Below are 17,115 nucleotides of genomic sequence, written 5' to 3'. Positions count from 1 at the left end.
ACACTAATTAATTAACTATAACTTGAATAGGTAATTATAAGAAAAAACCAACATCTTTAAAAACTTCATTGTTTTAAAATTTAATCATTCTTCTTTCAGGCTTTCTTATTTATTTCTCATATGGAATAAGAAACAGTGTTGAAGGCAAAAAACACAAAGTAGAAGATCTTCAGCTACAAGAAGCAAATGTAGAAAAAGATGATGAGAAGAGGTATTCCCAAACCGATAGATTTACATCTTTGCCATCATAGATATTGTTAAAGTAATATTTTTTTAAATATATTGCAAATTATGCATTTATTAAAGATGCAACTCCATTATAGGAGAGATGAAATTAACCATCATGACTCACAAAACTATGCCAAGTAACTAATTATTTTACTAGCTGACATGTTTTAAATTTTAATCCCTTATTATAAATATTTATTTAGATTTTATTTAATTACAATTTATGATTAAATATATATGCATGTTAAGTAATATTCTAACTTAATATGCATATATATCATAATGTTAAAGTGACACAAGTTGCTAAAAATAATGTTATTACTGTTAGGCCAGATCATAAAATAAATTACAATATATTTCATAATGTAGGTGCGTTTACTTACTAAGAACAGCGACCGTTTGTGATATATGCACTTATTAGGTATTAAATCTTATTAAATTTATATCGTCTAATATATAAAGTATATTATAATATTAGATTGTAAATATACAATAAATGTTTTATAGATATTCTTTGTCTGTGTATCTATATTTATATAATAATGCATCTATATAAGTAATTAGTTCTCAAAACATTATTCTCTAATTCTGTGTTTGGTAAAACTAATTAACCTCTAGTTAATTATAATGACTTTAATCACAACAAATAACATAAGAACTGAAAATACAGTCCGTTCAGTAAAACAGTGAACTCACGTCATCTAAATGGTTGACGTCAAAACATCGCATAGTTGACGTATCCACTTTGAGTTTTAGTTCATTTTGGTTTTAGCAACAAAATTATAATCTAAATGAAATAGTGAAACAAAAATAATGTTATCAAGCATAATTTATTTTACCATTATAGTACATCCAATGTGTATAATATAGGACTTAAACTACAGTTAATTATACAGTCACAGTAGTTTGTAGGATATGTTTTATTATATTTACATTGAACTCTTTGTCACACCACCTATGAGGAGTAGGTAGTAGAGCGTCTAAATGTAATGGTATCCCCCGGAGGCCTAATGCACCTAATCAACAATTGCATATGAAAATAATGTATTTTACTTTCATTAGAGAGCATATTTACCTTTTACGTTTAGTTCTTGTTTCCTTTGTTGTAGAGTTTCATTTTCATTTTGATATAACTGTATTTCTCCTTACTTTCTTCTGTTATTATCTGTTTACATCTTTCTTGATAAAACTAGATTTAACCGTCGAATTTTCCCTAATACATTGCTATGTCCGCAAAACAGTTAGTATTATATTATTATAATTAGTAATATAATAATAATAATTTGTTATTATAGTTAAATAACCAGAACTTTCTGCCTCGGTTATCATTAGCTTAGAAACAAGCGCCTTCGTCAAAATAACAAAATTGCTAGACAAAAATTCAAGTAAGTATCTAATAAATTAAAGTAATAAGTATGTAAATTAAGTTTTCTTTCTACAAATTTTCAATACATTAATTAAATATCATATAGTATAGTGAGCATTAAACTTTCAACCTGGAACACAAGGAAATATATTTATATATTATTTATATTTATAAATTATACATTCACATATTTTTAAAGCTAATACACGTTTAACACTTAGAATTGATATTCTCCAAATAAAACCAATAAAAATATTGAAATATTGTATATATATATATATATATATATATATATATATATATATATATATATATATATATATATATATATATATATATAGTATAAATATTAAAGGTTATATTTTAAATTGAAACAAACTCGGCAGAGCAAAATTATATTTAGAAAATAACATTTAAGCCATTTAAAATAAATAATTAATTTTATACTATATACGATTAATTTTACACACTATATATGAATAGACTAAAGCCTATTAAGAAATGTTAATTGGTCGCCTTTTAGTTGAAAGAGTTCATAATTTGCGGCAGACTCAAAGATTTCTAGTTTGAGTTCAATTAATCGAAACGTTTGTTTCCATTAGCTCTACTCTGTGTTTACATGAAAATGAAGACGTATATAAGCATCATAAATACATGTGATCAATTAAAAGTTTATAGAACTTACCTATATTGACATATATATCACAGTAAGTTATATTTGAAATAAATTGTATAATTAAGATATTTCAATTCATGAAAAAAGCAAATTGAAAAACTAATGAGTAAATAACATTTTAGAGAAAATATAGCGATTAAAAAACCATCTACATATTAATTTAAACATTTTAAGTTAAATACTAATATGCAAAATGTATAATAATGCAAAATTTATATATTATTTAATTTATACCAGTAATACATTTTTCAAGTTATATAGATTTTCAGGTCTTTATTTCAGAATTTTATTTAAAATCCTTTTTCAGAAGCAATAATAAAATTAACGTAACCTTATATTATTTATAATTCCTCCACTTCTGTTTAAAACATTAATTTCAATACCTTATTTTATAGTTCTTATAAAATAATTAAAAATTATAACATAAAAGATAAATAATTAATATCGTAAAATGAATAACATATCATAAGGCACAACAAATATGCGAAAATCTATTTTGAAATGAACAATATTATATTTGACCAGAAATTTTTGGAGGATAAAAAAGGTAAAAAATATAGTACGCCAATGACGTAATTCCGGTGAACGAATTAGCAACTCAAGGCGGGTGTCTGACTGCTAACCTATGAAAATTACATCAGAAAATATGGTTTATTTTTACCTGGGTTGCTTTTAGCATCATGTGCATTTCGTCAGTATTATAAAATATTATAAAACGATGGTGTAGTGAAAAACTGCAGTGTTGGAAATGTACTATAACACTTATCGAAATTACTAGTAATTAGAACATTTATTTATTTGTTATTCCGATTTCTTAAAAAAGTAAAAGGAATCGAATTTTACACTTGACTAAAATTTTACTTATATCGGATACAATTATTTTCTAGCCGAAAGTAGTATTGGGTATTGTTTTTTGGATCTTGTATAAGCCGGCTTTTGCCACGTTGTGGCCCAATTGTTCTGATTAAGCCTTCTTTTTACGATACTGATTGGCACTAGTAAAAAGCGGACTAGAGTTCAATAAAAGTTTTGTTAATTGGTGTCAATTGATTTGTGTAGTGTTAATTGAGAAAACAGGCTGTGTATAATAGTATTTTTAGTTCAATATTGATTAGTATTTTGAATTTCGGCAAGCATGGAAGAAATACTATATATTTTCAATATAGGTAAGTCATTTTTCCTTTCCTGTTAATATGTTTGTTACAAAGTAGCATGAAATATAATATCTGAAAATATGTTACCTACACTTATTTATAAGCACATTTTACTTTCTATAGTATTTCCTTCAATATTTTGAATACGTGCCAAATATATTCATTCATCGTTGCAAAATATGTAAAATACTATTTAGATGACAAATCTTGGCTAATTTTAATCCGTTATTAAAATAACAATTTTCCATATAATTAATTTTTTTATGAAATAAATTAATAATCATATAATAATAAACTAATAATTATGAAAATGTAATATAAAAAATGTAATATTAATAAAAAATTACTATTTTATCGGATATTACGGAAATAAATTTACCTTATTATTAAAATTAATATTAATAATTTTTATTCGCATTTTTTAAATAGAGTTACAGTTAATACATGGTATATTCTACACAGAAAATATTTACTTAGTGTATCAACACAATTTTAGATTATGCTGATATACTGTCGTCTACATATAGGGTGGCACATTCAGAGGCCCAAATATATCAACTCCTCTATCTATATACTCAAATATCTCTCTATCTTGATATCAAAACAATGTTCTTGTTTTATTGTAGACTATTAAAACTAATTATACAAAATTTGTCCTGTTTAATTGTTTTATCGCTGATCATTATCAGTTGTATAAATTCGCTAATTAGCGCTAAAATGTAAAACTTTCTAGATCCATCGCAAAAAATGAAAATTCCCTCTTGGCAACAAACCCAAAGTGCCCTTAGTCGAAAAAAAGAGGTTCTTCAAAGCGATGATACCAAATTAGCCAAAGTATTATCAACATTAGATTTAACTCTTCTTGGGGTAGGTAGTACGTTGGGCGTGGGAGTATATGTCTTAGCTGGAGAAGTAGCTAAAACAACTGCTGGACCTGCTGTTATTATATCATTCCTGATTGCAGCACTAGCTTCTATTTTAGCAGGTAAGCAGTCTAATAACGATTATAATAGTTTAATTTTGTTTTGAATAATATATCTCTATATAAACAAACATCATACATCCGCATTTAATGTAAACAATAAGCTTAATTCAACAATATACAATTACTTGCATTTGACAAGATTTGATTATGAGTAAATATCATCGTTAACTATTTAACATTATTTAATATTTCATCATATGTTAGTTTCAGATAGTATCTTTTTTAATTTCTGCCATCTGCAATATTTTTTTCGGTAAAGTCTTAATCTTAAATCTTAATAATATTCCGATTTTAGGATTATGCTATGCCGAATTTGGTGCCAGAGTTCCAAAAGCAGGTTCAGCTTATATTTACAGTTACGTTTGTATTGGAGAATTTTTTGCCTTCATAATAGGATGGAATCTCATTCTGGAATATCTTATAGGTGAATTTTATTATTCTTATTTTAAACATATCTTTATTTTATATAAACTATACGAATATGTATGAAGTAATTTATTACAGGTTCAGCTGCGTGTGTTAAGGCGCTATTTTTATATTTTGATAATATGGCAAATAACACTATATCACATTATTTTGAGCAAACCATGCCAATGAACGGCGGACACGTAGCATCATATGCTGACGTATTTTCTCTTGCCCTTTCACTGGTTTTCTCTGGTATGTGGTTTTATAGTTATACTATTTTGTTCAATAAGTTCGTATATTATGCTCGTCCACGAAACTAAAAATTCTAGAGCGTTTTAATATACCTTCTTTAACTAAAAATCCTTTACTAACATACTATATATATCTTGTCAATTTTTAAGCGCATAGCAATCTGAATATTCAATAAATCCTGGATTTACGAGGAATAATTATCTGATACATTCACAATAATTTTATGTTTCTATGGGATACGTATGGGTCTACCTCGATGATTTGGAATGAAAAGAAAATGCTAAGAGGTCTGTCTTCGGTTACATAACGAACTTATATTCAAAAACCCGCCAAAAAAATATTAGTCTCAGTTTTTTGGTGTCTAAAACAAATTCCTTTGTGGATTACCTTCATACTAGTAATATGACAAACCCATATTATTATTGTAACATTCGTGAAAAAATCTTCAGAACTTTTCAGAAGATAAAATAATATTTGATCAAGATAGCACATCCCACATAGCTAAAAAAAACACCGCTAAAATTAGTGAATACAATTTTTTTGTAATTTTTAATTTAATTGTAAGTTTAATCACTTCATATAGATCTTATTATCTCTTATCATAGGATTCTGGTTCCTTTTAAACTTCAAAAAATTATTAGAGTTACCGTAATTTTTTTCAATTCCGCAAACTTATTGAACAATACTAAATTATTTATTTAAAATATCACATTATACTAATGAAAAAAAAAACAGTTGCTTTAGCATTTGGAGCCAAAGAATCCTCACTTGTTAACAACGTATTTACTTTTGTGAATATATCTATTGTTCTTTTGGTTATAACGTCGGGAATATTTAAATGTAAGTATCACTCATATCAATGATATTGGTATCCTACAAAATATTTAATGTTTCCAGCCAACCCGAGTAATTGGAGTAAAACGGCCGATGAAGCAAAAGGTTTAGGAAATGGTGGTTTTGCACCTTATGGAATAAAAGGTGTTATTAAAGGAGCTGCGAAGTGCTTTTACGGATTTATCGGATTTGACTGCATAGCAACTGCAGGTAATACAAATAAAGAAAAAGTTTTATTTGTTTTAACAATAATAATATTCAGGTGAAGAAGCAAAAACACCACAAAAGTCTATTCCTATTGGTGTTGTAATGTCTCTGCTTATAGTTTTCATGGCATATTTTGGAATGTCCACGGTTTTAACGATGATGTTACCCTACTATGAACAGGTAATATATATTATTATATATATTACCATTCCTACTGTTGTATTTTGTACAATAATTTTCCTTTCAGGATACAACAGCACCTTTGTCCCATGTTTATGACGTTATAGGTTGGACAGTAATCAAATATGTAGTTAGTATTGGAGCTTGTTGTGGTTTATTTTCAAGGTATATCATATTTTTTATATATGATGTGAACAACATTTTTTACCTATTCTAAATATATGTTTTTAGCCTTTTAGGTGCCATGTTCCCCTTACCAAGAATTATTTATGCAATGGCCTCAGATGGACTTTTGTTTAGAACATTAGCTAAAGTGCATCCAAAATTTCAAACTCCTTTCATGGGTACATTATTAGCTGGTGCAGTGACTGGTAATTAAAGTATGATGTTAAAGTATAGTCTTAGTACTTATGGTAAAATTAAATTATAGGCATTCTTGCTTGCATTTTTGAACTGAGTAAATTAACAGAGATGATGTCCATCGGAACATTGCTCGCATACTCTATGGTTGCTGCTTGCATCCTGGTTTTAAGGTATATAACAAAATGTACATATAGGTTCTTCAATAAGAACGGGTTAAAAAATAGAACAAGCTGGGGTGAGGCTGTAACGATTTTTTTTTATCTAAAAGACCCATGCATGCTATTATTTACGGAATATGACATCCTTTCCCACGGCTTGTTCAGGTGGTAGGGTCCTCCTGTGACTTCGATAAAATCTCGTGAAAAACAAATTGCGTAATTTTGATGACCAACTTCGTCACCGCTGCGAGAAATAACTATAGCCTTAAATCGTTCATGCAATAAGTCAATTTGTGTTGTTTAATTTGTGCCTAGGTGTGCTTTGTGCGCCAATAAAACAATTAATTGACGATTGGCGACAATTGAAACACCGCCAGCCACAGACTACCAATATTGACCCGCTCTTATAGAAAAACCACATTTTATAAAAGTCTGCTTATAATTATTTGAAATCATGTAGATATGCTCCCGATTCGAAGAAGTGTGATAATAGTCAAGAACCTGTAACTTTAAAATCAATCATTAAACAAACGATAAGCTCCGAACAGTCATATCCAACGAAAATAACTTCTGCTATTGTTTCTTGGTTAATTATAGTTTTCTGTAAGTATTTTATATACACGTTTGCTCTACATAGTTAATATATCTCTTATATTTCAGTTATCTTTTGCTTTATACTATCAGGATTAATGACAATATTTGAAGATAATTTATATCGTGGAGAGGCGTGGCTCATTACTACTTGTGTTATTTTAGGATTTTTCCTGTTATTACTTTTATTTATTGTTTCTTTCCAACCAACTTCCGATGTAAAATTGGGTTTTACGGTATGTACACAATATATCTGTGCTATATTTTATTTTGACCATTTGTTTTTATAGGTTCCTTTAGTTCCATGGATTCCTGGAATTAGCATTTTTATTAACATTTACCTAATGACAAATATCAATAAGGACACTTGGCTAAAATACGTTTACTGGCTTATTATTGGTATGTATATATATATATATATATATATATATATATATATATATATATATATATATATATATATATATATATATTGTATATGTATCATTTTAGGTTTGATTATTTACTTTGCTTATGGAATATGGCATAGTAACGAGAGATCCCCTCCCTTTAAGCCTCAAAATTCAGTAAAAGAAAATGGCACTAATGGCAATGTACCCTATTCTGCTGCAATTACAGCCAAAAATAATGATGTCAACGAAACACTTTGATTTTCATATTATCAAAATTTACAGTTTAAAACTGCCATCAATAGTAGCACATTGTTATAACATATATCTTCATGTTTTGCAAATCATAAATCTAACTTATACAGGGTATAATTTAAAAACTATATTTTAGTATTGCTTTCAGACCTAAATTATTGTGATTTATTTATTGATTTTATACCGAAGTATTATTTGTAGTTTTTTAGGATAATAAAAGCATTTTTTAGTTTCAGCAACTAGTTTAATTAAAAATATAATATATTCTTGAATCCGATATAAATATAAATAAAAGTTAGATAATTCTTGTCCTAAAAAGTACATTTCTAAAGTTAATTTATGTAAATTAGATTTGATCTTATCTACAATTATATACGTAACATTATGTACGTTAGTAATCTGTAAATACCTTTGTTTTATATTTTGTCCTTTATTCATTTTATTTCAGTTTTAGACTAGAATGTTCATATTACTATATAAGCTTTTGGAAATGATTTTTTATGGTAATTGTAGAACCAGAATGTCCTACCTAATACAGTAAGGTCAATAAAAATATTTTACTAAAACTAAGTTTTGTGTGGGTATATATGTATATCGATAATAAAAATAGATCCATGTTAGACAAATCATGAACAAATAGTTAGGTTCAATCAATTCTTTCATAATCTATAAGATAACTTCTTAAACTGTTAGGTAGTCCGTAAAAACCATAAACTGAAAGGCCTAAAAAGATATTGTTAATTTTAATGGTTTTAATGCAATTATTACAAAAACTGTATCTAAAAAATGTGTAATGATGTTTAGTAACTTAAGCAATAAGGAAGGACAATAAAGGTTGCTAAAATATTTACATAATTAAATATCAAATAAAAACTAAAAAACATTAAAATCTATTTATAGGATCTTATTTAATAAACATTTATTTAAAATGTTATCCAAGCGGACAGTAATCGCACACAAACACAGTATGCACAATTATATGGAGTATTAATATAGATGAAACATAAATTATTAAAATGAATCACGTATAAAAGCACATACTTTAACAGATATATACATAACTACTGTTTTCTTTTATTGCCATATGATCCACAGCTATTAAGCCATCAGTAAACAGTATTGGAATATAAAGCTAATTTTTATGAATGAGACTGAGATTCAATGTGATCATTATCTATTGTTTTAAAGATTCTATACTTTTAAATATATCCTGCATTTTGATTTTATGATCTTCTTTTAACAAGCTACTTCCAAGAGATTTTGATAACCTTCTAGACAACTCATCGTGTTTCTTGTTATCTTTAAATTTTATGCTACTAAAGACATTTTGCATTTTGATTTTATGTTCTTTAAAAGCCATTTCTTGAATAGTTAAAGGGTTTTTTGTTTCGTAAAGTACGTTAGGTGTAGTGTCCCCTTTTTGGACATCCCCTGCAGATTTTCTATAATTTTCATTCTCTAAAAATACTTTTAATTTATTTCTTGCTTCAATTGTGTCTATTTTTTCTTCGATAACGTTTTCGTTTGGTTTTACATCTTTTGGTTTACTTAACGGGATATAGCTTTTAAACGGATAATTTGGTGGCACAGACCGTGTTTTTAATTTACTGTCCAATTTTTTCAGAAAATTTTTAAATTCTTCTGTTCCAGCTTTTAAATTATTATCCGAAGCGTTTTCATTCAAAACTGGGTCCGCTTCTTTAATAGCTTTTTGAACTTTTCGCAGAGTTACAGAACGAAGATCATGTACAGTTGGCTTTCCTGATTCTGAAGTAGCGGAATTTTCACTTGGCATATTATTATTTTTAGAAGTTACAGCGGCGGATTCTTCATCTATGTCGCTGTTTGAATTATTTATTTCATGTATATTAACATTGTCGTCTATTCGGACAATTGAAGATTGCCTGATTATCTCTTTAACAACATCAGCTCTGTGTTCGTTGTTTATTTTTTCATCAAATTTTTTACTAAGACTTTTCTCAATTAAAAGTTCATCTCTATCATCATTAATGATTCCAATTTGATTCTGATCATTTATAGAATTTTTAGGTTTTTGAATTTCATGAGCATATTCCATTGGCGACAGAACAATCACATTTTGTGTTACAGGGGTTTCCTCAACTTCTTGATCTGCAATTATATTGTTTTCATTGCTCATATCCTCCTTAGCTTCCAGAGTGATGTCACTATCATAATTTGAAGGAGAATTAACATTAATGTCAACACAATGAACATCAACAATAACATTTTCAAGACTAGACGACATCACAACAGACACATTAGACACTGAACCAGCAGACAATTTTCTATCATTAATTCTACTTATATCATCGTTTAAACTATCCTCAGTCCAGTCATTCAACACAGCCTTTTCCAGGACTTGGTCAAGTTGAGCTATGACCGCATCTTGAATGTCAATATTTTCATTTAATTCCATTATTGGTGGTGAAGGTGCAATTTTAATTTTCTTCGTGTCATTTTTAGTCTCCTCAGGTTGGAAAGTTAAATTTGAAAAGCCATTTAACATTTTAGTATGTTCATGTGCGATATTAGCGGAATAGTTTGTGCCATTTACATGTTTGTGATGCACTTTGTGCGAACAAACGCAAACATACATTGGGATACCTATGTATTCAGTGAAAAATATTTACATGTGCTAAATGAACACAATATAAAATTTAAGCAAAATTTTTTCATAGCAATAAACAAAAAATTATAACATACCTATAGCCATCCATACAGCAAATCTTATCCATGTTAGATAATCTAGCATTAGCATCAAATATATATTTACCATAATACTGATAGCTGGTATTAGCGGAATAAATGGAACCTATTAAAATAAATATAATATACATTTTGTACATTTCTAGCTAGTTATTACTATTAATAGAATACCTTAAATGCCAATTCTTTCTTCGAAGTTGGCTGCGTAGAAAGTGATATAATTAATAAAATGGTTATTGATGTCACAATGGAAACAATAGTTATAGCCCATATTTCGTGATTTATTATCGGTGTTTTCAGATACATTGCACAAAATCCAAGACATACGCAAAGAATACCTAGTAATAAAATTATTTAATTAATAATATTTAATATTTATAGCGACTTACAATAAAAAAATACTTCCAAAACTACGATATTTTCAGTTATATGATTGGGCTCCCGACTTCTGCAGTTAAATATATATAGTAACGATTTCCAGCATGATACCGATTCATTATTTATAAGATCTGTTTCATCGTTGGTAGTTGGCCCATCAAAATTTTGCCGGATTGTATCATCATTGTATCTAAAAAATAATTTTACTTAATATTTTTAATAAAAGTTTTTTATGATAGAATTTCGCAACAAACATCTAATAAATGGCATACCTGCAAACTTAACATTATATACATGCAGACTGCAGAACACTTAAAAACAAAAAGCACCAACATAACTTACTTTTCTCCATCACTACTATCACTAGAAGTACTATCAGTATCCGATGACACTTTAACAGGTATATATACTTTTTTAACTTCTTCTTTGTATCTATGAATAAAACGTTACATAATTATAGCTACAATGAACATTAATAATACAAGAACAATAGACTGCGGTATCTAGTTGTTATACAATTTTTGTTAAATACATAACTATTATTCCAGATTATTAAAAGCAATCATACATTCATTTCACATCAACAGATTATCAGATCTTTGACAATTTAATATAATTATTAAAACATTTTATATCTGATCTGTGTCTACTAGAACTGTGGATTAATGTTTATCAGATTTACAATATAACGCCTACCACCTTATGATATTCATGTTAAGGCTCTGTCTTTTAATTTGGCTTTATATTATCATTTTCATCAAATCAACAAAACACCATTTAAGGGTATCCGCAGATACAAAAATATTTGTGAGAAGAAATTGAAAACCGTTTTTGTCAGATTTGTATCAAACAAAAAATGAACTTAAATACTGTAGAGTTGATTGCATAGTAGTGTCTAAACGTTTAAATAATCTAAAATATTTAAGGTAGTACGCACTGGTAAGAATCGGACGGGTGATATTTGTTGATTATCATAGCTATTATATTCCAACTACCCGTGTTTGCTACGAATATTTTATTATTTCTGCATAACCCCGAATGTGCCCATGTCATCTAAAATAACTCTATATGAACAAGTAACAACCGTAGATTATACTAATTGTAGGAACCAACTAAATTACGTATTTAAAATTTGCAATAGACGGAGGATTATTAATAATTTTAGTACATAATACAATAAAGCTTATAATTTAAATAATAATAATAATATTTATGTTTAAGAAAATCAACAATCACATCAAGGAGGAATATATAGGAGGAATCTTGTATTTAGCGAGATCAGCTGGATGTAGTTTAATATAAACTGCTCGAATCAAATCAAATTATCCTTATCTATCAATTGCAAAAATTAAAAAATGATACAACATCCGCTATAATTATTAAATATTACCCAAGTTTATTATCACATTATGATTTATTTCTATAACATTATAATACCGCCTTCCTAATTATGAATATATTTCTGTGCAAGCGCTGCCATAAAAATGAAAACCAATGGTGGAAAATATTTGAAAATAAATTCACAGTTCTAATGTATACATCGTTGTTAAAATATACAAAAGTACTTACCTCAAAATTAATACACTGGCAGCTACTATAGTATAAGCTAATAAAGTTCCTATAGACATCATGTTAACTAGCTGATTAAGATTAAATAAAGCTGACATTAAACCTGAAATATAACAATTATTCAGTAATATGAACAATATGTTAATAAATTATAGAAACCTGTCAATATTCCTGCAAAAATGGTTCCTAGATATGGAGTTTGATATTTTGGATGTACCTTAGCTAAAATTTTGAAAACCAAACCGTCACTTCCCATCGCATAAATTATTCTCGGAAGTGGAAACATTGCACCAAACAAGCTAAAAATATGTATAATAAAAACTAAGTTTTGACTAATATCAATGAGTTATAAACGATATTATTAATTAACATCAAAATTACCTAGCACAAAGTCCGAATAAAGCTCCTATTGCCACTATCCATTTTGCCCAATACCATCCAATTGCCTCAAACGCTCTCGGAATAGGTGCGTCATGATCCTAAAGTTATTTTTATATTTGATATTATTATTTGATATTGTAAATGATAATGAATAAAATAAACAAAAGTAATATTTAGAACAGATTACTAAATACAATGCAGCTGGTAACAAACTATTTAATACTATTCTATAATACTATTTAAATCTATTTCTGATATTATGAAATATACATATAGGAAAATTACCAGTTGATAATAGGGAACCATTAAGGTTAAAACAGTAGATACACCAAAATAAGCACAAAAAACGATAAATAGCGACACTATAATCGCTATTGGAATAGCCTTCCTAGGATTTTTTACTTCTTCCCCTGTTGTTGCTATACAATCAAAACCAATAAATCCATAAAAGCATGTGGCTGCCCCTGAAGAAACAAATAATTTTATTTCAACACATTTTTTTTAAATGCATTACTTTAATTCTTAATATGCCAGCAATAAATACCTTTGATCATTCCTTCTACTCCAAAAGGAAAAAAACCTCCATTTCCTACATCATTTGTGGTATTTGTATTATTAGGAGAAATATACCAGTTAGATGCATGAGCTGAAAATATAAAAATGTTAGCACTACATAATAATTACAAATTTAAGTTCAATACAATTATTCCAATGATCTTTGAATTTATGGATTCCACTCAATCTCTTTATTTGATATATTTGATAATTTTTTACTATGTGAGAAAATATGTTACTTATATGCGAAAAGAATTAACAATTCTGTAAATCTGGTCTATTTTTATGAATTTTTGCAGCCAAATTGCTCCAAAAATACTCCATAATAATCTAACTTGTTTTATTAACCAGTTTGGAAGTGGGCCACAAAGAGAATCTTTTGCATTCCAAAAAAAAACGCAAAAGACTGAACACTTTTTGGTCGATTTCATAACTTGCTTCAGAGTGGAAATTCAGGATCACACATAATCAAAAACATATTCAAGTGTTTTTTTTTCTATTATGCCATGAAGTGACAAACAAAGGAGAAAGGAAATGGGATATCAAAAATAGCATGATATAAAAAAATATGATTTGGTGTAGTAGAAATGGAATAGAAGTAAGTATGACAGAAGAAATAAAACAGTAAAAGCAAACTGGTTAGGTTTTGAGAAGTGACCAAAAAGATAACACAAATAAGACATGATGGATGAAGCTAGGAAAAGGAAAGACCATTGAGATGGTATCTAACCATCTTGCATAAAATAAATGTGTCAAAATATAATAGGAACTCAACAATAAGACTGATCTACTCCAAATAATATTTTCTAATAATAATCTAAAAATTCTTTAGAAGCGGCGGTACCCTTTCATGAAATATCAAGCCCCCAGTTATTCACTGGATAAACTAATAAAAATTATAACCGCATAATAAAACTATCAGTAATAAAATTATAGATGATCTTATGAAAGATTAAATATTAACATGATGATGTGTACTTTTTAGATTATTGTGGACGAATAACCTCTTCAAACTTGTTGAGAAATCTATTAGATTTTAAAAAACGTAAAATGTAATTAATTGTTGTAATTTTACTTACATTTGATGGATCCCCCTATAACTACAAATATTAAAACCAATATATTGAGTACAGTAACTATGTTATTTCCCATGCTACTTTCTTTCACCCCAAATACTAGAGCAACTGAAATATAATAAATAAAAACAATATTATATTAATATATAATATTAGGATATATAATTTTACCTGCCAATAAAACTGATATACTAAATGAAAAAAAATCAAAATATTCTGACATAAAACCCCCACTTAAAGGAGCTACATGCCTAAAAGTATCTTGCATTGTGTTATTAATTAAGGAATCCAAATAAAGACTGAGACTTCTGGCAACACTGGCAGACCCTTAAAACATTTAAATCAAATTAATATATGTAATTGGAAAAATACTATATATTTGAAGGTACCTATTATATACTCCAATATTAAATTCCATCCTATTACAAAAGCTACAAATTCGCCCACGCAAATGTAGCTGTAAATATAAGCTGAGCCGGCTCTTGGTGCTCTGGCACCAAATTCTGCGTAACATAAACCTATAACATATAAGATATTAAAATTTCGATCTCTACATTATTTAGCTAAATAATTGTAAAGTAGTGCTCATAGAGTTTCTCCGTGGTAGTGCTGTCAATGAGAGATTTACAGTAGATACTGTAGATCGGGAACATCTGCAGGAAATTGTTCTCTTTCTGGTTAAATAAACGGATATATAACAAATTAAAACCTCAATAAAAATGGATGAGTATTGGAGCGATTCAATTAATCGCAAAAAATCCGATAATAAATAATTAAAAGCAACTGAAACATATTTTTTTCCTGTGAAGAAGTTATGAGTGCTTTAGTAGCAGATTTGGTTAACAAAATAGAGAAATAAGTCAAATTTATCTATTGAGTGTTCTATAAATAACACTGTATAAATAATCATGCAATATATATATATATATATATATATATATATATATATATATATATATATATATATATATTGCAAAACAGCAAAGCAATGAAAATGTAAATAACTTAATTGGTTAAATATGTCTAATGTATCATTAAAGTTATTAAATCAAAAATAAATGAGAACCTAATTTTATACATATTTACATATTTTAAGCATATTGAATCTAAAGATGCTGCAACTTTTGATCTAAAAAAATAATTACTCCTGAATAGGTATAATGTTATATGTTATGATGAAATGTTTTAGAATTAGGAAATTAAAAGAAATATAATTTTGGTTAATCATTGATAAATATTATAACTGATACATACAAAACAATTGTTTTAAATATTTCTCAAAAAATATCAATAAATAATTTGTCAAAACAAGAATAGTGATGAATTGTCTGTCACTGAATCATCAAAAAATTAAATGATCACGCTTATATCTGACATACTAATAAAAATGTATAAAGATTATGTCCAATAATAATTGAACTATTGTAAGGTAATTAATCAAATCAAATTTAATCCATTATAATGATAAATGACTTATTGGTTAAAAGAAGCTAACATTATTATAGGAAAATATAACAATTTCTAATATAAAATCTATAGGTAAATATTATGACATTCCAATTTAATTTATTGTTGTATATATCCTTATTATCCATTAAGAAAATGCCTAATTAATAATTCAATTTAAACAAACACTCTCACCAATAAAACATGATGAGTAATTAAAAAATATATATTACTTTATTTCTTTGACACATAGTTTTCAGAATAATAATAAAAGACATACCTGCAAATAAAGAAGCAACAGCAGCAATTAGGAAACTCAATACAACAGAAGGACCTGCTACACTCTTAGCAACCTGCCCTCCAAGAACATATACTCCTACACCCAAGGTGCTACCAACACCTAGTGCTGTTAAATCAAATGTATTTAGAATTCTGTTCAATGTTACTTCCTGTGTTGTTGCTGGCTCAATTGCCTTTTTACGAGTAAGAATTTTCCATATTCTACTCATGATTTATGGTTTTCAAGTTTAGATAACTTAAAAATACTTTGAACTAAAATATGAACTATAAATATATATATTCCAATACTTACCACTAACTATATTATTTGCTATATCATTATCTGTGTAATGGTGCATATATTCAAGTTCAATTTGAATCTATCCAAAAATGCAAATGTAAATTTAAATTAAAAACTAAATATATAATAACTCACTCATAGAATAGATTCCATAATTATAAAATAGTAACAATATATTGCACAAACTTAACTTATCTTTTGTTATCTCACAAGACTGTCACACACAAAGTAAATATTAAACCATATGACTAAAATAATTCAAATTAGTTAGATAACTAGTTATACATAATTAACCATCGATACTGTGTCCCTCTGTGATACAATATATATGTTATTTATATACCCACGTGGCAAAAA

General features: G+C 27.5%; 3 protein-coding genes and 1 long non-coding RNA gene across 6 annotated transcripts in view; 2 read left to right on the top strand and 2 right to left on the bottom strand.

The window, feature by feature from the left end:
- Positions 1-739, top strand: part of LOC143190741 (high affinity cationic amino acid transporter 1) — a 65,437-nt gene extending 64,698 nt beyond the window's left edge. The window contains exon 13 of the mRNA XM_076395284.1: positions 100-739. Coding sequence (XP_076251399.1) covers positions 100-251 — 152 coding nt within the window. The 3' untranslated portion in view covers positions 252-739. The remainder of the gene's footprint in view (positions 1-99) is intronic.
- Positions 740-1,042: 303 nt separating this feature from the next.
- Positions 1,043-1,441, bottom strand: LOC143190771 (uncharacterized). Its single transcript, XR_013004336.1, has 2 exons — positions 1,304-1,441; positions 1,043-1,244 (listed from the first exon to the last, which is right to left on the bottom strand). It is a non-coding gene; the product is annotated as an uncharacterized LOC143190771 (long non-coding RNA).
- Positions 1,442-2,836: 1,395 nt separating this feature from the next.
- Positions 2,837-8,281, top strand: LOC143190740 (cationic amino acid transporter 2). The gene is made up of 14 exons (XM_076395283.1): positions 2,837-3,436; positions 4,158-4,409; positions 4,705-4,833; positions 4,914-5,069; positions 5,805-5,909; positions 5,967-6,113; positions 6,166-6,290; positions 6,358-6,455; positions 6,522-6,661; positions 6,721-6,823; positions 7,272-7,414; positions 7,472-7,638; positions 7,693-7,801; positions 7,895-8,281. The coding sequence occupies exons 1-14, from the start codon at positions 3,406-3,408 to the stop codon at positions 8,050-8,052; spliced, it is 1,863 nt and encodes a 620-aa protein (XP_076251398.1). The 5' UTR covers positions 2,837-3,405; the 3' UTR covers positions 8,053-8,281.
- LOC143190734 (high affinity cationic amino acid transporter 1) lies at positions 8,269-17,115 on the bottom strand. Of its 3 annotated transcripts, none has more exons than XM_076395268.1 (16): positions 16,894-17,115; positions 16,771-16,837; positions 16,459-16,713; positions 15,122-15,250; positions 14,904-15,059; positions 14,736-14,840; positions 13,646-13,747; positions 13,387-13,565; positions 13,102-13,199; positions 12,880-13,019; positions 12,721-12,823; positions 11,494-11,583; positions 11,163-11,341; positions 10,945-11,111; positions 10,771-10,879; positions 8,269-8,769 (listed from the first exon to the last, which is right to left on the bottom strand). In XM_076395268.1, exons 3-16 carry the CDS (start codon positions 16,685-16,687, stop codon positions 8,693-8,695), a joined length of 1,863 nt encoding a protein of 620 aa, XP_076251383.1. In that variant the 5' UTR covers positions 16,688-16,713; positions 16,771-16,837; positions 16,894-17,115; the 3' UTR covers positions 8,269-8,692. The 3 variants fall into 3 exon arrangements, with proteins under 3 accessions (XP_076251383.1, XP_076251381.1, XP_076251382.1); XM_076395266.1 differs by having other exon boundaries at positions 8,269-10,671; positions 16,894-17,064; XM_076395267.1 differs by lacking the exon at positions 11,494-11,583 and having other exon boundaries at positions 8,269-10,671; positions 16,894-17,064.

The sequence above is a fragment of the Rhynchophorus ferrugineus genome, unplaced genomic scaffold (genome assembly GCF_030347505.1).
Source record: "Rhynchophorus ferrugineus isolate W39M unplaced genomic scaffold, kcgeb_rfMv2 rfM2, whole genome shotgun sequence".
Classification (NCBI taxonomy): Eukaryota; Metazoa; Arthropoda; class Insecta; order Coleoptera; family Curculionidae; genus Rhynchophorus; species Rhynchophorus ferrugineus.
Note: the sequence above shows the minus strand (reverse complement) of the source record. Positions and strands in the feature narration are given on the sequence as shown.

Coding starts and splice junctions, on each gene's coding strand:
- LOC143190734 (XM_076395266.1), bottom strand. CDS start 16,687: ATGAGTAGAATATGGAAAATTCTTACTCGTAAAAAGGCAATTGAGCCA. Junction 15,251..16,458: donor TGTTGCTTCTTTATTTGCAG/GTATGTCTTTTA, acceptor TATATGTTATAG/GTTTATGTTACGCAGAATTT. Junction 11,584..12,720: donor GCCAGTGTATTAATTTTGAG/GTAAGTACTTTT, acceptor TTTTATTCATAG/ATACAAAGAAGAAGTTAAAA.
- LOC143190740 (XM_076395283.1), top strand. CDS start 3,406: ATGGAAGAAATACTATATATTTTCAATATAG. Junction 5,910..5,966: donor AACGTCGGGAATATTTAAAT/GTAAGTATCACT, acceptor TAATGTTTCCAG/CCAACCCGAGTAATTGGAGT. Junction 7,415..7,471: donor TTGGTTAATTATAGTTTTCT/GTAAGTATTTTA, acceptor CTTATATTTCAG/TTATCTTTTGCTTTATACTA.